At 40.8% G+C, this 23,078-nt stretch overlaps 3 protein-coding genes across 3 annotated transcripts in view; 1 reads left to right on the top strand and 2 right to left on the bottom strand.

Annotated features, from left to right (window-relative positions):
* Positions 1-3,481, bottom strand: part of ank2a (ankyrin 2a, neuronal) — a 108,479-nt gene extending 104,998 nt beyond the window's left edge. Inside the window, exon 1 of the mRNA XM_037698283.1 lies at positions 3,102-3,481. Coding sequence (XP_037554211.1) covers positions 3,102-3,230 — 129 coding nt within the window. The 5' untranslated portion in view covers positions 3,231-3,481. The remainder of the gene's footprint in view (positions 1-3,101) is intronic.
* A 3,994-nt stretch (positions 3,482-7,475) lies between these two features.
* Positions 7,476-14,341, bottom strand: LOC119408151 (histone PARylation factor 1). The gene is made up of 8 exons (XM_037674989.1): positions 14,266-14,341; positions 13,426-13,603; positions 12,636-12,822; positions 12,438-12,536; positions 11,985-12,138; positions 8,506-8,593; positions 8,202-8,374; positions 7,476-7,749 (listed from the first exon to the last, which is right to left on the bottom strand). Exons 1-8 carry the CDS (start codon positions 14,302-14,304, stop codon positions 7,615-7,617), a joined length of 1,053 nt encoding a protein of 350 aa, XP_037530917.1. The 5' UTR covers positions 14,305-14,341; the 3' UTR covers positions 7,476-7,614.
* An 879-nt stretch (positions 14,342-15,220) lies between these two features.
* Positions 15,221-23,078, top strand: part of ppp2r2ca (protein phosphatase 2, regulatory subunit B, gamma a) — a 12,159-nt gene continuing 4,301 nt past the window's right edge. Inside the window, exons 1-6 of the mRNA XM_037674988.1 lie at positions 15,221-15,457; positions 16,035-16,228; positions 18,181-18,278; positions 18,365-18,548; positions 19,345-19,457; positions 19,681-19,858. Coding sequence (XP_037530916.1) covers positions 16,165-16,228; positions 18,181-18,278; positions 18,365-18,548; positions 19,345-19,457; positions 19,681-19,858 — 637 coding nt within the window. The 5' untranslated portion in view covers positions 15,221-15,457; positions 16,035-16,164. The remainder of the gene's footprint in view (positions 15,458-16,034; positions 16,229-18,180; positions 18,279-18,364; positions 18,549-19,344; positions 19,458-19,680; positions 19,859-23,078) is intronic.

The following is a 23,078-nucleotide window of genomic DNA, read 5'->3' as shown; positions in this document are numbered from 1 at the left end:
TGTGGAAGTTTTATTTTTCGTTGGTGAGGATGTCGGATTCCAAAGATTTATGGACTGCGTTGAGCCTCGCTACATCGTTTCTAGTCAGAGATATTTTTCTGACGTAACCTTAGCCAAGTTACAAGCCATCATTTCCAACATCATTGAGAAACTAAAAGCAGATAGCACTTGGGTGAGTTTTACCACAGACATTTGGACGTTGTGTCTTAGCCCCGTTAGCATGATTAGTCTTACGACACAATATTGATATACAAAAACTTTGAACTTAAAAAGTCTGTCCTTCATGCACAGGAGTGCACAGGATCCACACTGCAGCTAGGAACCTGGAACAAGCTCCACAAGTGAGACAGCATCGCAGGTGACTAATGCTAATAAATAACATTTAACACTTTTCATTTAATATAAGTTAAAGTGCTCTGCATATCATATGGCTGTTACTGAATATATGTCACCAGCTTTTACACACATTTTGTAGCAAATATGCCTAAATAAGAGGGCTATGTTCTGACAAAGGAACGTTTATTAAAAATATCGGTATCGGCCAAATGCGTTTTAACATATCAGCGTATTGGATATTGACCAAAAATCCAATATCATGCATCCTTAATTTTGCTTCTTTAAGTTAGCAAACTTTTTGCTACTCTGCTTCTTTTTTATTCCAGCTGCTGTTTTGCTTCTTTTAGCCAGTCCTTTGCTACATTTAGTTTTTAGCTAGCTTTTTGCTACTTTTAACATTTGTTTATAGTGTTTTGCTACTTTAAAATGTTCAAAATGTTCGCTACTTTTTGAATTTATATGTATTTTTACACATTCAACTAACTTTTAGCTACTGTTAGATTTTAGCTAACCTGTCCAGAGTGTCCCTGCCTCTTGCATAGTGACTGCTGGATATGGACATCAGCGACCCAGAAAGGAAAAAGCAGGAAAAGATAAAGGACTGACGGATACATTTTAGCTAGTATTTAGCTACTTTAAACTTTTTAGTTAGCCTTTTGTTACTATTAATCTTTGTTTAGTGCTTTGATACTTTTTGCTACCGTTTTCCAAATTTAAGTTTTAACCAATTGCTACTTTTAACATATACCTAGTTTTGACAGCTAGCTTTTTGCTACTATTAGATTTTAGCTGTTGTTTTATTACAATAAGCATTTAGTTAGCCGTTTATTACTTTACTTTTAACTTTAGCTAGCCTTTTGCTGCTTTTACCCTTTAGCTACAGATTTGCTACTTTGAGGTGGTCTGTTGCTACAATTAGCTTTCAGCTAGCCTTTTACTACATTTATCTCTTTTTTTATTTATTTAAACCTTTATTTTACCAGGAAGAAATCCATTGGGATTATTAATTTATTTTACAAGGATGTTCTGGGCTACTGACTTGCTACTTTGAGGTGGTCTGTTGCTACACTTAGCTTTCAGCTAGCCTTTTGCTACTTTAAACTTTTATTGATTGTTTTTGCTACTTTTGATTTTTAACTTTAACTTCTTTTAGCTTTTAACTATTATTCAGGTCTTTTTAGTCTATAGTGTTCTGCTTCTTTTAGCTTTTAGAGTTCTGTTTTAGATTTAACAACTCGGTTTCAGCTTCTTCTTGCCTTCTGCAAAAAAAAAAAAAATAATAAAATAAGAATGAACTGTCCCAGGACATTATTGTCACTGGTGAACTCAAACAGTTGTGGTACTTTTTGTACCACAATTTGTTGAGCAAACATGGAGCTTTAAAAGTTCCATGTCCTTTTATTTTTTTATTCAAACGATTTAAGACAAATGACTGAAATGTGCAACTTTTCTGGGTGAAATTGACCTGAAAGTGCACATTAACGATGGCCTTGATGCTGGAGCTTTCACAAAAAGAAGGACTCTGCGGAGAAACCTTTCATTTCCAGTTGGTGATGCACCCACGAGCTTTTAACCGTGTTCAAGAACATGCAGCATCACGCTTCATGCTCCTTCTGGCTGCACAGTTTGACATTTACCCCCCAGCCAGGCTCGGACAAGCCAGAGTCAAGTAACTCTCTGTAGACACGCCATATAAACGACAAGATGTGATGGCCCCCTCTTAATGCTGGGGCCCTCGGGTCAGCCAGTTTATTCATAAAATCTCGTGTCTGCTGTAGCAGCTCAATAAACAGAGGAGCAGCAAGCGGCTGTAAAAAGAAAAGTTGTTCTTATGAACACACAAATTAAGTTGCTTGTGTGCTTAAGCAAAGTTCTAATATTGAGTGTGTGGGGAAAACAAACAAAGATGATACAACATCACACTAAAATGCATGACTTGCATCAGCTCAGCCTTTTAAAAAAAAGAGCTCCTCAAGATAAAGATTTAAAGTTTGGAGACTTGTCTCGGCTCCAACGAGCCTACAATAATCAATGATAGGTCAAATATTGGTTCTTTAATGATGCAATCAATGTCCAAACACCCGAGGCTGCGTATGCTTGTTGATTCTGGTGGTAATCCATCATAGCATCTGATTCTTAAGACCCCACCCTGTAAGAAGAGCCCAAAATGTGCGTGTGTGTGTGTTGCACTAGAGTCCATTACTGAAATCATATTATAATAAGAGCGTGCACGGAGACAGGAAACAGAGCTGCACCATCTCCTGATTCACATCAGCTATAAACTAAAACAAGCAGAACACAGTCGTAGTTCCTGGATTAACTTAAAGCCATGCTGCAAGTCTAAACAACAAATAAATGCTCTGAAATAACGCACACACACACGCGCACACACACACACACACACACACACACACACAAGCACTTAGTGCACAAAACGTATGTTTGAGCAACGCGTGCACTTTGCATGTGTTGAAAAGACAAATGAAGATATTATTGGTTAGTTGGAGGCAGATCTGCTGCCCCTCTGGTCACTGTGGTGTGACCACATCTGTAAACACCTGCATGATAAATAAACAGCTCTGCAGATGTGCTGCTGTTGAGTTGAGCGGGCACAGCTGGCTCACTTCAGTATTTCATTTTCCAAACATCTGGGAGCCTCTGTCTTCTCATTAGCAGCTATAACGACCTGCTGGAGCTCGGCCCCGCCTCGGACCGAGCCGTTCCACGGCAGACCGGGCCACGGGGCTGCGGGGCTGCGGACCCACCTGCCGTATGCGGTTGTGGTGCGGCGGTGGAGGTCCACCATCCAGGGACGAGTTGCTCGAGGAGGCCTTCTTGGAGTCGCGGTCGGAGCCGCCGCCCCTCGAGCGACTTTCTTCGGGACTACTTGACATTCCGCCTCAGTGAACACGGTGACGGAGACGGGGGTCTTCCGGCGCGAGGAGGGTCTGCGTACGGGCCTCAGAATCCACAGGACTCGGCGGGACCCGGGACCATTCTGTGTCCGTCCTCCGGGACAGTGTGCGGTGAAGAAACACGCGCAGAGACTTGTTCCGGACTCCCTCGGTGCAAGGATGCTCTCTGTGCAGCTGTAGCCTGCGCGTGAATGTGTCCACACGCGTGCACGCGCTTTCTTCAGAGGCGCTATCCCGAAACTCCGCAGGATCCGTGCTGCCTTCCAGGACAGTCGGAATTTTTCTTAACGCAGCATTTAACGCTAAATAAACCCCCCAAACTGGGAATATTTTTCATGAAGTCTCTGAGATACGACTTTTTATTGGTGTATAACGACATATGTAAAACAAAAAATATTTTATATTAACAAAAAATGTTATTAAGCCCATATTTTACCGAGCATTATAAACTAGGTATAGATTTTTTCCCCGTTATCATGAACACACCAATGTTTTTACGTCTCCATATTCATTTATTTTTTGTAGCAATAATATAATGGTTTAACTTTAAGACGTCAGTTTGACCCATAATACCCAGGGTTTTATAAAATAGCACTGCTTTCATACATACAGGGCAGCGTGTTGGGTTGGCTTACATGTAATATTTCCCAGTTTGGCCTGGGCTTCTTCATCAAATTGTAGTTTTATTGAAGCTGGCAGGGATGAATCAATAATATTTTGGACACATGGAACGAGGGAAAAGTACAGATCTTCAAAAAAGAAAACACAAAATGTCACAGCAAATAAGACATATGAGCTCAAAAGTATGATTGTTTCAGCTGACCTATTAATTTTTTAAGTTAATGTTAATATCTACTGTACATAAACAAGTGTTTGCCAGGGATTCATGTTTCTGTTGTGTTCCTTCTCCTTGGCTAAATTTGAATAATTGCTTGTCACAAGAATTTGCATTAGAAGCTAAAAATGAGAAGTCCAAAGCTTTTCCACCAACTACTCTTGAACACTTTGTATCAGAGTCAGAGTTTCTTTATTGTCATTCGCACCTCATGTGTGTGGTACATGTGGTGGAGCGAAATTATGTACACAGGGTCCCAGTTACATCCAACAATAAAATGTCTAAGAAAAACAGTAATAACATCTAAGATATGAACTAAGAAAAACATCAACTAAATATACACTAAGCAGTCATAACATAAAACATTGAACATCAGCACAAACATGAACATGAGTCTGTGAGCAGATGTGCACGCATGAACACATCAACATTGAAACAGATCAGCAGCAACATGAAACAGATCAGCAGCAACATGATATGGTTTTTCACAGTGATTATTCTAGTTAGAGATTCATGAGTCTAACAGCCTCAGGGTAGAAGCTGTTCCTCAGTCTAGTGGTTCTACACTTAATGCTCCTTAACCTCCTTCCTGAGGGGAGTGGGGCAAAAAGTGTGTGTGCTGGGTGAGTGGGGTCCTTCATGATGCAGGTGGCCCTCTTCCTGCATCTACAGGTGTAGATGTCTGTGATGGTGGGGAGACTGATTCCAACAGTCTTCTGTGCAGCCTTCACCACTCTCTGCAAAGCTTTTCTTTCTGCAGCTGTGCAGCCTCCATGCCACACGTTGATGCTGGAGCACAGGATGCTCTCCACTGCACACCTGTAGAAGGAGGTGAGGACTGAGCTTCCCAGACCAGCTTGTCTCAGCCGTCTGAGGAAGTAGAGTCTCTGATGAGCTTTCTTGATCAGGCTGGTGGTGTTGTTGCTCCAGCTGAGGTTGTCATTCATGTGTACACCCAAGTACTTGTAGCTGGAGACCACTTCCACTGCAGATCCTCTTATGTTCAGGGGGGTGTAGATGTTTTTGTTCCTTCTTAAGTCCACAATCATCTCCTTTGTCTTCTTCACATTGATGTGAAGGTTATTCTCTTTGCACCAGCTCTCAAGGTGTTCCACCTCTTGCCTGTAGCTGGACTCATCATTGTTAGTGATGCATCCCACCACCGCTGTATCATCTGCAAACTTTACAATGTATCACACCTTTGTGATCATTTATAGGAGTAAATGTGCTCAGAATGGTTTTATGAAAAAATACTATTAAAGCCTTGAATAAAAAGCAACAGGAAACGGCTGAATCACTCACATTATGATGCACTGAAAGATTATTAGGAAGGCACGCGCACGTCAAAAAGCTAATTCAGGGGCTATCTGGACAAATATGTAAAAACTGAAAGCAGAAATTACTTTTTATGTATTTTTAAAAATTTTCTTGGTTTTAAAACCTTATTCATCTGACTGCATGTTTAATGTTTCGATTCTGTGACTTCTCAACTTATTTCAATTAAATCAGATTAAACAATGATCTAAAGTCTGGAGTGCGCAGAGTCTTGTGAAACAAAATGTTTCTTTTACCGTTGAGTTCATTAGTTTTATTTCATCTGTAGAACTGAAGTAGCAGCTTCAGCTGAAGTTTCATATCCAAGCAGCACGAGGAAAGTTTTCACCTCGTGACGTCCTTGCAGATTACTGCTTCATCCGTTACTCTGGAGGACCATGATGAGGAGCGTGTGTGTCATACAGCTGTTTTTATGCATGCAGTGAACTTAACCTGATGTCAAAACTAAGCCTAAGGTCAAAACCCTTGACCTTAAGAACCTTGTGGGACAGGAACTGTCATTTCATTGATTTGAATCCAGAAATACAGGTTCACCCATCCTGAGACTCTCTTTCTTGAAGATCAAGTGAAGGAACACTCTCTTTTTATTATCATTACTATTTTACAAATGTTGATAATCAAAGTGTCTTAGTTCAAACCATTTTAGATGTTGCAGTGAACTAATCAATTTTATTAACTGTGAAACAGTGTAATGATTTTGAATGCTTATGCAGAGTTAGAATTCATGTTAAGGTCTGTTACAGATTTTTATGCATTTTCTGATTTCTGTCTTTGAATGAGCAAGTGTGCGTTTTCCAAGGTCAGGATTCGAAGCAGACATGTGTTGGAACAACTGTCTTGTTTACATCCTCTCAGACGTAGAGTTGGCACCTGTATTCCAAACTCGCCAAAACAAAACTCTCTCTGTCTCTGAGAACAGTTTAATCTGTTCCATAACAATTCTTGCTTTTTCTGACTCCTAGTAACCTCTTACGTCACAAAACACACCCGTCTGGTTGATATTACCCAATCAGGACGCTCAAATATACCGGAAATAGAGCTCTTTAAAAATGCCGGTACTTCCTAGTTCTCTCAGTTCTGAGTCTGAAGAGTTCAGTTCTGCGCGGAGAAGTTCAGTTCGGTGAAGCTTCTGAGCAGTTCGGTTCTGCGCTGAGAAGTTGTTTGGGAGAACAGAAGTCCAGCATGATAAGGCTCCTCCGAGTTGGATTATTGCTATTGCTGACGTGAGCTGGTGTCGGACGGAATCTCGTCACTACTTCGGAAGAGTTCAGCCATCCTATGGAGACGCTGGACAGGTAGCGTTAACTGGACCTCCATATCTGCTGATTAATCTTCAGAAAGGTAATGAGTCAAGTTTCCTACCAAGCGTACCGGGGAAAGCTGGGTTCTGATGGAGAGTGTCGGTTCTGGTGAACACTTCCCCTCACATACCATCTTTTACTCCCTTTAACTTCATTCCCATCTTTAAATTCTTCTCTAAAGTAGAAATCCTTCCAGATATTTTAGAAATGTCTGTGTAAAGTGCTCATCCTCCGCCGTGTGGATAATTGATCATAATTGTACAGTTTTCAGAAATGTCTGTGGTGAAGCAACGGAAAATCATGGCCGTATGGTTTTCCTGATTGATTGATTATGTTGTTATTTTCATATTTTGCCAAATTAATGTAAATGTTTGATGTTAAACTTTGATTCTGTAAATAAATGACCACATTCATTTTGATGGGTCAAAGATAAATGACGTCTCACGTTTGCATTTCATTAAATTCAATGCACGTTTTATTCAGTCCAGAAAAATGAGGAATCCGTTTTAATTGATGAATATATCTCTGCATCTGTTCATCTACATGCACACACACCTTAACACTGCCCGTTTCCAAAACATGGCATCAGTAAAAACTCACCCCAACCTATAGGATCACTCCCAACGAGCTGGATCAAAAACATTTCACATGATCTCAATCTGCACAACTCTGACCTAAAACCAAACGTGTGACAAATCTGAAGCACGTCAAAAACAACTGTAAAAATATAAAAGTGCTTTATTACACATCTAGCTTTTACAAACAACAAGCCGCTGAGACGGTTCCAGAATGACAGCAGCAACAAAAACAACAATGGAGACAAACGACAGAAATCAAAGACACGGGTGGGAAAGCTTATAAGAACCAGAACTGAGACTTCAGTGTTTTTCTTTTAGTGCGCAGAGAGTTGGTCCAGGTTGTCATGGCTGCGACACGAGAGGTGGGCCCCCAAAATATCTCCAAACAAACTTCTTTTCAGCAAGCTGTAGGCCATGGGCAGGAGCTGCTTGATCACCTTGTGAAAGTACTGAAGGAGAGAGGAAACAGAACAGTGAGGACTTTAATCCATCCTCTTTATTAGTACGTAAATGAACAGTGTGCAAATTCAAAATAAAACAAGCTCTGGTGCTGTAAATAAACTAGAAGGGTTCAAGATGGCTCCCAGATGACCTGCGACTGAGGACATGCATCCATGTGAGACGGATGCTCAGTCCTGCAGCTCACTAACATTTCCAGACATTCTGGGAACTCCTTCACGAGTGCTGTTCACAACTCGGCACGCCAAGGTGAGATACTGAAGCCCACGTCTTTAAGTTGTGTAAAAATTTAATTTTAACTATTCAGGATTGTAAACTTTTGTAAACCTCATGTCAAAACGACCAGACAACCCAAATGATTCAAAACATGAAGGGCTGCAGGTTTTTCCATTTGTCGTGACAGAAGTCAAAGGGTTAATATTAATCCATTTTAAAGACTCACGTGGGATCCATAGCAGAAGAGATCTATTGCTAGCTCGTAGCCCATTCCATAGTCGCACTCGTCATTAGCAAACTGAACAAACGTGATCATCTCCTGAATCGGGCCAAAGGCTTTGACGCGCTCTTCATCACTCCGTGCTTCGGCGATGGCTTTACAGATCTTCCGGAGACCAGCTGGGGGAGGTGGAAAGAAAATGTATTCAGATAAGTTCAAACATGGGAATGAATCAAAGAATCTAATCAAGAGTTAAAAAACCCAAAAACAAGGCCGTGTTAAAAACATCAGCAGGCGTATCTGAGCTCACCATCTGTTTCTGGTAGTTCTCTGTATCCTACATCGTTCTTATCAACTGGTACGACGATACCAGAACCATGGAACGTCTTGGTGACCACCTACGATGTGACAAGAGGCTTTAGTCATTTATTAGTATCAAGATTAAACTCAAAGTTGTATACATTCTGAAGGAGAGCTACAGAAACATCAAGCAAAAAGTACACCTGGCTACAGGATATGAAGTGTCCATTCTAGCTCTACGGTTCATGATTATTTAACCTTTACGATTAGAAAAAGACAAACAACATCGTTCATTAGCAGAAAATATTTTTTTACAACAAAACTCAACGTATTTAATGAGTGTTTTTTTTAAGATCAAGCAAAAAAAGACAACTGACGAGAAAAAACCTAATTAGCATAAAAACAGCTCATAATATGCATAAGCAGTTATAAGAGCGTGCTCACAGATATTACTGAGTAACAATGAACGACTGGAATAAACTGAGCGATACTGGAGCGAAACGTTAGATCAGCGCCCAACTCTCCACTGAGACTGTAAATAACATAATTTAGTACACCTCTGCATAACATTGTGTCCTTATTAACATTAAAGAAAAATATATAGAGATCAACTTAAAATGAAGAATAACTATTAACATTGTTTTATTTAGTTTGTAACAGGAACTAATTAAAGTGCATCAATTTGCCTGAAAAAAAAACCCAACTTAAATCCTTATTTAAACTGTAAACATTTTTGACCATTTGATACTGAAAAATAAAATAAAATATAATCAATAAATAATAAATTCTAATTATCAGCAACATTTTAACTCGTTTTATAAAACACTTTGACCTAAAGAAACCCAATAATGAATAAAACAATTTGTGCTGATTTTATTTTTTAATCAAAATGAGGACGTCAGGATCAATGAGCACACTCCTCGTTTAAAACTAAAACATTTTGTCAACACAAACGAGGAAAGAGGGTGCAGGTAACCCTCTCGCTTTGAGTTTACTCTTTGTTGCATGCGCGCTGTGAGTGACGTCCAGAGCTCATGGACATAAAACACACGTGGTGTCTGAGTTTATTTATCGTGTCAGCAGCAGAGCGGAGCAACACGGTTCAAGCATGGCTCCCAGAACAACAAGGCAGCCATCTTTGTTCATAACTTTATTATCAGTCAGTCTGACAGATATGAGCAAACAGCTGCAGGAACGCATGCGACAAAATGAGAAGGGTGAGAAAAAAAAAAGAAAAACTCCCTAAAAAAAAGCATGTTTCCCATTGCCCCAAACAAATCCCAAAAAAGTTGGGACAAGTAGCAATAAGTGGCTGGAAAAAGGAAATAGATCATATAACGAACAGCTGGAAGATCAATTAACACTAATTAGGTCAATTGACAACATGATTGGGTATAAAAAGAGCTTCTCAGAGTGTCAGTGTCTCTCAGAAGTCAAGATGGTAAGAGGATCACATATTCCACCATTGTTGCGCAGAAAGATAGTGCAGCAATACCAGAATGGTGTTACCCAGCGTAAAATAGCAAAGACTTCTAAGTTATCATCATCAACCGTGCATAACATCATCAAAAGATTCAGAGAATCTGGAACAATCGCTGTGCGTAAGGGTCAAGGCCGTAAAACTCTACTGGATGCTCGTGATCTCCGGGCCCTTAAACGTCACTGCACCTCAAACAGGAATGCCACTGTCAAGGAAATAACAGAATGGGCTCAGGAATACTTCCAGAAAGCATTGTCAGTGAACACAATCCACCGTGCCATCCGCCGTTGCCAGCTGAAACTCTACAGTGCAAAGAGGAAGCCATTTCTAAGCAAGCTCCACAAGCTCAGACGTTTGCACTGGGCCAGGGGTCATTTAAAATGGAGTGTGGCAAAATGGAAGACTGTTCAGTGGTCAGATGAGTCACGATTTGAAGTTCTTTATGGAACACTGGGACACCATGTCATCCGGACCAGAGAGGACAAGGATAGCCCAAGTTGTTATCAACGCTCCGTTCAGAAGCCTGCATCACTGATGGTATGGGGTTGCATGAGCGCTTGTGGCATGGGCAGCTTGCATGTCTGGACAGGCACCATTAATGCAGAGAACTATGTTCAGGTTCTAGAACAACATATGCTCCCATCTAGACGTCATCTCTTTCAGGGAAGACCCTGCATTTTTCAACACGATAATGCCAGACCACATTCTGCAGCAATCACAACATCATGGCTACGTAGGAGAAGGATCCGGGTACTGAAATGGCCAGCCTGCAGTCCAGATCTTTCACCTATAGAGAACATTTGGCGCATCATGAAGAGGAAGGTGCGACAAAGAAGGCCCAAGACGACTGAACAGTTAGAGGCCTGTATTAGACATGAATGGGAGAGCATTCCTATTTCTAAACTTGAGAAACTGGTCTCCTCTGTCCCCAGACGTCTGTTGAGTGTTGTAAGAAGAAGGGGGGATGCCACACAGTGGTAAAAATGGACTTGTCCCAACTTTTTGGGGATTTGTTGACGCCATGAAATTTGGAAACAACAGATTTTTCCCTTAAAATGATACATTCTCTCAGTTTAAACTTTTGATCTGTGATTTGTGTTCTATTCTGAATAAAATATTAGATGTTGGCACCTCCACATCATTGCATTCAGTTTTTATTCACAATTTGTTTAGTGTCCCAACTTTTTTGGAATCCGGTTTGTACAATTAATTTGAAAATGTTGTAAAAGTGAGACATTAAACAGACATATATACGCATCAGGACAAAAAACATTTAGCCTTGAAAAGAGATAATGCACAAATAAAACAGAAACAAGTAGACAGAAAGAGGAATTAATGCCTGAAAGTGAACTATAAAGGGCAGATCAAAGGCAATGGGGTTAAAATTTAGAATAAAACTAGCAAACATGAGCCATCATTATAACGTGCACACAAACAGAAGCAGTTAGACGGTGGAGGATGAGACAAAAACATTCAGCGATGAGTCGTCAGTGTGAAAATGAGGAAAAACAAATGAAGCTCTGACGCAGGTCTAATGAAACATTTTAAAATCACTCAGGATAATAAGTCACGTTCCACAACCAGTGATTTCAGTGATGATGACATGAAATGTGTTAACATGTTCAAATTCTGTTAAACTAGACATGATGCTCAGACCCTGAATATAAGATGATGCATCTCACCATGGATTAAAGAATCTGAACTTTTTTTGTGCTAATAACTAAATAAATGACAATAAAAGGAAAGAGTCCAGAGTTCAGACCGGCTTTGGTACATTCCATACAAAGCTAAATTTTAATTCCTGTGCACGAGTAGACAGCAGAGAGAAACGGGCTGTGCTGACCGGGAGGGGGTACAGCTTGACCAACCGTGCAGTCTGTGTTTCTGACTGCGTGTGACTCCATGACGTGTCCGTGTGAAAAAGACCGTCTCACAATCACGTCGGTGAGATCCGACGTCTTGAAGAGGAATCAGGGCTGAACTGTTCTGCCTCATCGTGAGCACGTTACCTTCTTGTCCCGCTGCTTCATGGCTTTGGTCTTCTGCTCCAAAGAAAAGCCCAGACGATCAGCTTTCTCTCGAAGCTTTGCCTCCAAGCTTTCCCGAGCGTCTCTCTCTGCTCCTTCACTGCTCCTTTCCTTCTTCTTCCTCAGCAGGTACAGGCTGATGGAGGAGAGACCAGAGATCAGCATGTAAGAAAAAATGACAACAAAAAAAAACCTATTCACTTTAAAAATAATAATAAAATGAATGCGCCTGATCCTGGGAGGAATGTTTAGTTTTTGCTACTGAAACCAACAGACGGATCAGCTCTGGCTTCTTGCCCACGTCACTTGATTTGATGCAACACGTTTAGAAACAAACACAAACAGCTTCAGTGGAAGACTGATGACGGCCAGGCAGCTGAACATGATCACAAATACAGAAAATAACACGACGGACAAGCGACTGTTAAAACTCACTAGACAGCAGCGAAGACGTTATCACCCATCTGTGTAATCACACAGCCCTGCTTTGCTTCATTTTCTCCAACAAATGAAGGAAGCGAGTCAGGAGTGTCCCTGGCAGACAGAAACAATTACATTAAAAACATACATGAATAAAAACTGCCACTCTAGATTGACACCGATTTGTTGGAAAGCTACAACGCTGTGTGACACCTGTAGTAGCCCATGTGATGTTGGCTGTCCTCACTCCCTTTGAGTATAGTCTGAAACTCGGGGGGGTCGTAGAAAAACCTCCAGTGAAGGTGGAAGTTCGGCTGAGGATTCTTGGAGTTTCTGTGAGCTCCTGCCAGAAGGTCAAAAGGCCCAACGAGCTGCAAGCCCAGGGTGTCTTTCAGCGCTCCTGCACACATGTATACAGATACAATCATCACAAAAAGACTGGGTGGAGTGTTAAACATTACTGGGTTTTCAGTTTAAATTCGACATACAGTGCATTATTCAACATCTTAGCACTAAACCAAAACAAATTGCATGTCTCCTCGGATGGATGCCTCACCGAGTACCATTTAGTACCATTAACATTTAGTCCATTCCTCTCAATCACAAGTGTCAAACTCAAGGCCCGGGGCCAAATGCGGCCCTCGTTAACATCTTATCTGGCCCCCCAAGATGATGTGTTAAATGAAACATACTTTATCACTTGAATTTTCTCAGTAATCTTTGATTATGATGTCAAAAGTGACACAGAGAACAGAGAACCTGCAACCAAGACAAGATGTTCTAACTTGAGTTAATGTAGATTCTGAAACTGGCTCTTATTTTGAAAAAGGTTTTCATTTTGGCCCCCTTTGTAAGTGAGTTAGACACCCCTGCTCTAAACGTCCCTCTGGCTAAGTATTTCGAAATACGAGTGTATCTATGTTGTTTTCATAAAACTAACTAAAAAAAACCAACACTCTCAATCTTTTTGTCCTATCAGCGCTATGCTACGGCACCAACATACCACGAGGGTCGTCAGGACAAAGCTCTTGGCAGAAATCCCAGAAGTGGTACAAATCTTCTGGCATGGTGAAGCCGTAGAGCTGCACCAACTCGTTGCGCTGCTCTTTATTCACTTTGGACAGAGACACAGGTCCATCAGGCCGGGCTTTCTTCACCTCTCCGTTGTCTGTGCCTGACTCCTGATCAAATGAGAGGAAGAGGAAACAATCACAACCTAAATTTTATCATCTGGTTAGTGTACACACCATGGTGCAAGTCAAGTTCTTCAATATGATCTGTATTGTTGTACTGGGATGTTTGTATCCTCCATAAAAAGTGAGAGAAACCATTTTAAAGCCTTGGCGACTGTATTTATTACATAATGCACCTGTGTTCAAGGCAGTGCACAGCTAAAACTGTAAGGAGTGGCTGTAGATTAGATTTGAGCTGTAAAACCTACACAAAAACGCCACATAATTAAAGTAGCTTAAGTGTGTTAGCTTACTAAGAGACAACCTATTATTAGCTAAAACCCTGACTGAAGAATGATTCCTCTGCTTTCCTTCCGCAGAGCAGCAAGGAGTCTGTCACTACTTTACAAAGGTCAAAGGGCGTGTAGTAGAAATGTAAAAACAGTTAAGGGCTTTTGTGTCATTATGTTTCGCAGTTCGGCAGTGATGAAGCTGCTGCCATGTTGTCGTCTCACCACTCAGTGCAGTGAATTAAACACATCTCGTTTCCCAGATGTTGCCTAAATGTGTCCACACCGAAACAAGGTGTGCTACCCGGAAGATTAAACCCCGGTTCTAACTGGACGTATGTTTCAAATAATCAAAAGTGGCTAGAAGGAGGATAAAATTACCTGAATGCCTTTGGATTTTCTTTTTGCGCGCCCTGTCATTTTTTTTTTCTCTCGCCTCTCGGTCGTTTTCTTCTTCTGCAGATTAATGACGGTAGAGGCCGCGCTCAGTTTAACTTAGCTGCGCCACCTGCCGGTCATAATGTGTTACTACAAGTTAACCTTAAAGATCCACCTGCACACGAGCTGTTTGTAGCAACCTTTCATTAAAGAGGGCGCACTAAAAACAAAACACACATGATTTCAGAAGTTTTATATTATTGTTGCTATATGTAAGTTTTTTGAAAAACACTACGTTTTAGGAGATGGGTTACATAATTACAGAGAAACCAGTTGATATCACTGAAAACAGTACAGTTATGTATTTATGCATTTATTTATTAATTACTTTTTGTTTTTACCACGACCTGGATGATTGAGAATTTTCGCCAGCATATCAACTGGGTTATAGCCGTTTTATTTATTTATTTATTTTTGCATTGAATAATTAGCTGTGAACGCCACCTTGAACCAGGCTTACTCTAAAAGTTGTAAATGTTCATGAAACAACTGATTTCTCAAAGATTCAATAACATTTGTTCAGGGGTTTACAATATATTTTGCTAACAGACAGATTCTGCAAATAATTTTGGCCAGAGGGGCTGCGGCCCGGCATGCAAATTTATAGTGGGGGTGCGTTGTACCCCCCCCCCCCCCCCCAGCCCTGGCTACTCTTTGGTGGAGGCCCTTTCTCTTTTTCCCCATTTAAAGCCATGCTCTGCTGTTTAACTCAAATAATAAATTATTAATGCAGCTCTGTGCCATGTATATGACATGAACTTGGCCTTTTAGACCTCCCTCCACTGAACGACGCCCTCTGCTGGTCACATCCTCTCCCCACCACCTACAGAGGGCGGGTCCATCAGTGACAGCTGAGCTGTGATTGGCTGCTCCAAGAGGAGGCTGCCATGACACAGTGGATGCTGCACAGAATCCAATCCTCAGCATCAGCAGCCAGCGATCCTCCATCCTCCTCGCTGTCTCTCTATTTCTCTTTTTTCCTCCTCCTTTTCACCTCACCTCCTCATCCCAACACTCTTGCTCTCCATTTCTCCTGTTCTTGCTCCACTCCGTACGGCGGACACACACCAGGGCCCAGCTGGAGCCCACTGCAGCAGAGGGACGTGTCCAAACAGCAGCAGCAGCAGACGGACTGGTAGGTGAGCTGAGGCCTGTTTCCCCCTCCCTACCTTCCTGCAGCAGAGGCAAGACGCCACGTTCTCCTCTGATCTCCGCCAAGGACTATCTATCTGAGAAGTGTGCGTATGTGTGTGTGTGTGTGTGTTTGTGTGTGTGTGTGAGAGAAAAAGAGCAGGGAGGACTACCACACCCTCAGATCATTGACTACCACTGGAATCATTTTATAGAATGAATGCTGAGGATGTTTTTTCTTTCCACATTCATCACTTGGTGCTTATTTCATATGCATATGGATTCATTTTCTCTTCTCAAGCTGTGTGTTGCCTTGTTTCCACTCCACAGTGCAGAGATTTGTTCCAGCTCTGACTAAGCCTTCTCAACACATGTGTTTTGCTAAGAAGGAAATTAAATGTGTGTATTTATGGGTACATTATTTGGCAAGATAAATAAGATCACTTTTTGTCTCCATCGTTAGACTCTTCTTCTCCACCTTCCTGATACGGTCCCTTCTGTTTGTACCTCAAACCCTGTCCCTGCTCCCTCTTTTTCCTTCTTTACACTTTTTCTCCTTCCTGATGGTCGGCTTTTCCCAGGATGCCTTGCTTCAGGCCACTACGGTAGGCCCTAGCAGCATGGGCGGAGCTTGGGTGGAAAGAGAAATTACAGATTGGACCCTTCCCCTCAGGACGGGAGTGGTGGTGGGTCACCCTTTTTCAGCTTCAGATGGGCGAGGACACTGAGAGCCCCAAAATTAACCACACCTTCCTGCGAGACTACGTCACCGAAGGTCAGTCAGTCCTGTCTCTGGGGACTCAGAACTGCATATGGTACATAGACTCACAATACAATACACTACGATACCATACGATTTGACACAATACAGTACAATACAGCACAATACAATATGATACAATACAATACTTTGATACGATTTAACACAACACAATACATAACAATACAGTACAGTACAATACAATACAATATGATACAATACAATTTGACATGATACAGTACATTGCAATACAGTACAATACAATATGATATAACACGATACAATACAACACTATGCGATACGATTTAACACAACACAATACATTACAATACATTACAATACATTACAATACATTACAATACATTACAATACAGTACAGTACAATACAATACAATAAGATACAATATAAATTGACATGACACAATACAGTACAATACAGCACAATACAATATGATACAATATAATTTGACATGACACAATACAGTACAATACAGCACAATACAATATGATACAATATAATTTGACATGGCACAATACAGCACAATATAATATGATATAATACAATATTTTGATACGATTTAACACAACACAATACATAACAATACAGTACAGTACAATACAATATGATACAATACAATTTGACATGACACAGTACATTGCAATACAGTACAATACAATATGATACAATATAATTTGACATGGCACAATACAGCACAATATAATATGATACAATACAACACTATGCGATACGGTTTAACACAACACATAACAATACAGTACAATACAGTACAATACAGTACAATGCAATTTGATTCCATACAATATGAAACAGTATGAGATCATACATTTTATTGTGTTGTATTACAATATCATAAAACATAATATGATGTAATATGAGTGACACAGTGAGGATGTTTTTATTTCTTGCTCCACTCCTAATGGTGGACACACACCAGGGCCCAGCTGGAGCTCACTGCAGCAGAGGGACGTGTCCAAACACATAAGAGTGTTTAACTCTGGCCCGGGCCAGAGTTCTCCTTTTTGTTCCGTGACAGAGTTCGATGGCGCGTTCACACCTCCCCAAACGAACCGGACTTCCTAGGAAAACGAGCTAGAGTTCGATTAAAGCGGATTAAACAGGGCTGGTGTGAACGCACCCTAGAGCTGTCCCCTCACAGCCAGAAGGTTTCAGGATCATCTCCCGGCCTGAGGCTTTTCTGTGTGGAGTTTATACTCTTTCAACTCTGGTTTCCTCCTACAGACCAAACACATGCATGTGAAACATACTGTGCACTTTTTCAGCGTGATTATGGATTTTTTTTTTTCAACATTATTTGTCCACTACTACCTCTTACCATTATCTTGTAAGTAGCTAAATTATGTTTATAAGGACATTATCTAAAAATTCTTGCAACATTCGTGGTGGGGTCTCAATTTCCTTACATGAGAACAAAATAACAGAGTTCCTGATTTAAGTTTTGAACACGTTCAAAAAAAGGTGTGCCACAAAATTTCCTTCAAAATAGTCACAAGGTCGTTGAGGGCGTCTCCAGCTCACCTCAAGAGAGCTACAGCTCTGTTATGAAATCTGAATGGGAGTTTTCTTATGAAAGATAACATCAAAGGCAAATTTCCAGCTTTAATGACAATTAAATATTATAGAAAAACTGATACAAATCTGACTATTTTCATTTTGAAAGTGTACTAACCTTCCTGCTGCCCTTGGGTCAAAAATATGTAATAATCAAAATTTAAATCGCATCAGTTGGTCACAAAAACGAAGAAGCCAGAAAGTATTTACACGAGGATCGAGGTGTTGGACGCAGACAGAACAGAGCATTCTTGAACAAAACACTGTGCAGGGATCCTCAGGTTCACATTCAGGCGCTCTGATGTCTTTGTCCATTTCTCCATTTCAGACTGCACTTATTAATCTGCACCATTGCTTCATATTCTCTCCCTCCCAGCTGATGTCATCTCTACAGTGGAGTTCAACCAGACCGGGGACCTGCTGGCCACAGGGGATAAAGGTGGCCGAGTGGTCATCTTCCAAAGAGAGACAGAGGTCAGGTTTCCTTCTGAACGCTCTGTTTCTATCACGTATCTGAATTTCACCTCAGCTGAAACTTGTGTTTTCTTCACTTTCTCCAGCCTAAAGACGAGTCAGAGGAGGCAGGGGAGACGGGGGACTCGGGGGAGTACAATGTCTACAGCACGTTCCAGAGCCACGAGCCGGACTTTGACTACCTGAAGAGTCTGGAGATAGAGGAGAAAATCAACAAGATCAGATGGCTGCCGCAGCAGAACGCAGCACATTTCCTGCTCTCCACCAACGGTGAGAAACAGAGACGGCTCGACCTCTAACACGATATACTGGTTTCCACCAGGAATTATTTTCAAATGACCCTGGGAACGGACTCGGTAACCTTTACAAACTTTATTACCACCTGGCCCTAATTTCTACACCACCCTGCCACTGAGAAGTGTACCAAAAACAACCAGTGATTTAATTATACACACACCTAGTACTAACAATGGTCTGGAGCATGGATTAGATACTACAAACTGTAAATCAGTTTAGTTCTGAAAATGTGAAATGGGGTTCTGTGGAGAGGTTACAAGCAATGACTATCTTACCTGTTGCAGATAGCCATTTTATTTACATTAGTTTGGAAAAAAGTAGTTTAATTCTGACCAGACTGATGAGCTAATGACTAGTTTGAGCATGGCCGAGACCTGTTCTATGAAAACAACTGTGAGGCGTAAAAACCAAGACAAAAAAAGAAAGATTTATAGAATAAAGTTTGTATGATCTGCCACGAACATGTTTTAAGGCGGCAGCAATCCACTTTGATTATGGCCTCGCTCAGACTAACTCGTCAGTTCTTCATTTCTTCACGCTGAGGTCATTCAAAGAGCTATCTACAACAGGTAAGATACTCATTGTTCAGATTCTTTCCACAAAACCCCACTTCAACAGTTTTTAGCTGTTGTTTTGAGTGTGTCCACGTCAGATGTGAGGAATCTCTTACTTAAAAAACCTTTGTTGAAGCGGTTTCACTCGTCTGTTCTGTCACTTTAGCCTGAAGTAATCTCAGTTTCCTGACGTGAATTTATTGACGCTCGCACAGATAAGACCATCAAACTGTGGAAGGTGAGCGAGAGGGACAAGAGACCAGAGGGATACAACCTGAAAGATGAGGAGGGACGACTTAAGGACCTTTCTACCATCACCTCTCTGAAGGTAAACACACACACCTGCACACACAGTCACACTCTTTATGCTCAGCCATCTTTGTTTCAGGTTCACAGACGAGGAATTAGCCTTTCAAACATTATCTGTTTGCTGACGCTCATGTCTTCTTGCATTTTTTCACCTTTCTGTCACATTTGTTTGTTTTTACTTCAGATAAATATTCCCCCTGTTGTACTTCTTCAATCTTTCACCTTTTATTTTAAATTTGAAGGTGCCAGCGCTAAAACCAACAGACCTGATGGTGGAGGTCCGTCCCAGGCGGGTGTTTGCAAACGGCCACACGTACCACATCAATTCCATCTCCGTCAACAGCGACGGGGAGACCTACCTGTCTGCTGATGACCTTCGCATCAACATGTGGCACCTGGACATCACAGACCGCAGCTTCAGTATCCTTTGTGACCACCGTTTCGTTTTATATCCCACAAAGTTGTTCAAATTTAAGTTCTGACGTCGCAAACAACAGATTTCCTCTCATTTTTACAGGCAATCGTCTCAAATAAGATTGGTAAACTTAATAAATCTTGTTTCTTAGTTTAGTTTAATAATATTCCAACCAAATAATACGATAAAATTCCCATTAGAGATTCATTCATTCAACCTTTATTTATACAGGTTAATCCCACTGAGCCTCAGGGACTCATTTACAAGAGAGACCTGATTTCTTAACAAAGAATGATGACAACAGTGCTTAACAATGACAACAAAAGACAATCATAAAAGATGCATGCACATTTATTTATATTTTTAAACAAGTGAAAATAAAATTGTAATTTAAAGGAAAAGTAGCAAAAAAAGCCCACCCAGCTAGGTTGTAGGGTGGTGTAGAAAACTCAAAACAGGAACAAGTCTGCATTGGTTTTTGCCAAGAACTTATCAGATGTTTGAAGACACTTAGAGAGGTCAAGGTCGAGAGCTCCAGATGTTTTTGTAAGATATTCCAGGAAACAGGAGCGGAGTAGGAGAAGGACCTTTTGCCAAGTTCAGTCCTCACTGAGGGAACACTGAAGGTAATAAGATATTTATTGTAGTGATTAGTTGGTATTTAGTAATCACATTGATGATAATAGATATTTTTGTTTGAGCTACAGTCAAGGTCAAGGTTCTTTATTGTCATTTGCATCACATGTGGTACATGAGGTGGAGTGAAATTGTGTACACAGGGTCCCAGTTACATCCAACAATAGCAAATAATTTAAAGTGTAAAAAGAAACAGTAAATAAGTATCTAAGGTATAAACTAAGAATACACTAAACGTTAATAATGCAAAACAATGCACCGAACAACAGCAGCACGAACACGAGTCTTTGTGGGTGGATGAGTACGAATGAATGAATACAGTATAGTATGAAATAATCAGCAGCATGAGATCAGCAGCATGGATAATCAGCAGCACATATCAGCAATCCAAATTTCATTACAGTGATTTTTTTTTACTCCATTTACAAATAAAGGCTTGTCATTCATTAAAGGAGGGCTCATCCTCTGCCACCTGAGTTACAGTCATCTGGATCAAACTTACAAATGTGTGATGTCATGTGACCGCTCACAAGAAGGGTTAGCTCTCAGAGTACGTGTTGAGTATCACACTCAGCTACTACCACACTATATATTAGTTTGTTATCTGTAAAACTGATTGAGTTATATCCATTTATGTATTTCCTAAGTTTGATTACTTGTGGTGACCAGCTTATGCGAAATTTCCTTCACAAATTCAACAGTTAGACGTACATCCTATGATTGCTTTCTGAGAGTTTCAATACAATCTATATAGTAGTTCATGAGATATTTTACTAACAGACAAAGGGGTTTGATGGCCACAGTCACTGCCAAAGTTTGAAGCAATGTTGCACAACATTTAGTGCTCCGAGTATGTTTTGTGAACAGCTTCTATCACACCAACATTAGCTCAATAATTGCCTACATTATTATTTCTGTCTAAGTAAAAGTTTGAGCCAAATCCATCTGGCAGTTCATTAGATATTTTGCTAACAGACAGGAAAACAGCATTCCAGACTCCAATATTTAACGGCAACGTTGTTAAAAACAAATATCAGCTGATCTGTTATTTAGAATTGGGGATGGCTCCCAGTTTCTACACTAAATATCAGCTCAACAACTTTAACACTCACTGAGTCTAGTTAGTTAGTGTTTGTTACGTTTGCTCAGCTGTGGCGTTCGTCTCTGATGAGGCTGACTCAAAGTTAGTCAGTTCTTTATAAAGGTTCAAGGATTACCTTCTGCGAGTTTCATCAAAATCTATCAGATATTTTGCTAACATGACAAAACAAACTAACATGTGCACATACATTACTGGCCTTTGGTAGCGGGCAATAAAAATAATAATGGACAATATTTATGGAGACGTTAGATTAAAGAAGTGGGACTGAGCTGAACACTCTTGTATTGATTAAACAGGTCTCTGTTGTAAACGAGTCCTCGTGACTCAGTGAGACTAACCTCCATTAATAAAGGTTGAATGAATTGATGTAAACAAGATTTAATTGTAGCAACATGTGCATGGGCCATCTCACATGAAGAGTACAAGTATGCATGTGTATGATATTGTTGGATGAACATATCCTGGCATTATCTTCTTACAAAAAAGTAACCACACACGAAGACGGGAGAAGATTTTTAACCCAGTTTTACTTGCAAGGGCAGATGTTCACACAGACTTACACAGATGTTTCACTGAAATCCCAGTGGCAAAGATCTGCAACGGGCAGTGTGCAGGAAGTGTTTTTATACACGGTTATCAACACGATGACCTCGGCCTCTTAGGCTCGCAGGCGTCAGGTGCCTGCAGGCTCCTCTCTGACCTCACACTCATTAATTTAGCATTAGCATTTATAAACATCCATAAACCTTTACCTGAAATCCCCTGACAGATATATTGCATTGTGAGATGTTCTAAACAGAGTAAATACTAGAAGTAATATCTGCTGCACATATTTTGCAGTTGAAACCGCTGCAGAGAGTCCAGCGTTCTGTCCCAGAGTGTTTTCAGCTCCTGTTGGACCGGCTGCCTTTAGTGTTTTACAATTTAAGTGGAAGCTGACCTAGAAAATCAGAGGCATCTGTGGAAGACTAGTTTGAATAATTCACTCCCTGCTGAACCATACAGGACGTCTGAAACACAAATAGAACAGAGTGACAGCCAGAGTGTGAGTTTGTGTTGTTTAGGATTTGGGTTGTGATTTGAGGTTGGAATAACAAAAACAGCTTGTAATATTCTTCTGAAAGCTAAAAAAAAATTAAAGTACAAGCAACTACTGTATTTTCTAGCGTATAAGTCACAGTTTGTTTTTTTTTTTGCATAGATTTATCAGTCCTGTGACTTATATGCTGAAGTGACTTAAATACGTTTTTTTTCCCATATTCATAACGCCATTTTTGACTGACGCCTTAAATTTCTAAGAACTGCGACTGTGAGTCCTCCTGTGCACGCTCGCTTCACTCAGCTGGTGCAGGTGGAGGAACACTGGAGAGCTAACAGCTCCGGCCAGGATGGATGGATGGATGAATGGAGGATGGATGGATGGATGAATGGATGGATGGAGGATGGATGGATGGATGGAGGATGGATGGATGGATGGATGGATGGAG

This window comes from Nematolebias whitei, chromosome 3 (assembly GCF_014905685.2).
Source record: "Nematolebias whitei isolate Nwh7 chromosome 3, NemWhi1, whole genome shotgun sequence".
NCBI lineage: Eukaryota > Metazoa > Chordata > Actinopteri > Cyprinodontiformes > Rivulidae > Nematolebias > Nematolebias whitei.
This window is presented reverse-complemented; position numbering and strand designations above follow the sequence as displayed.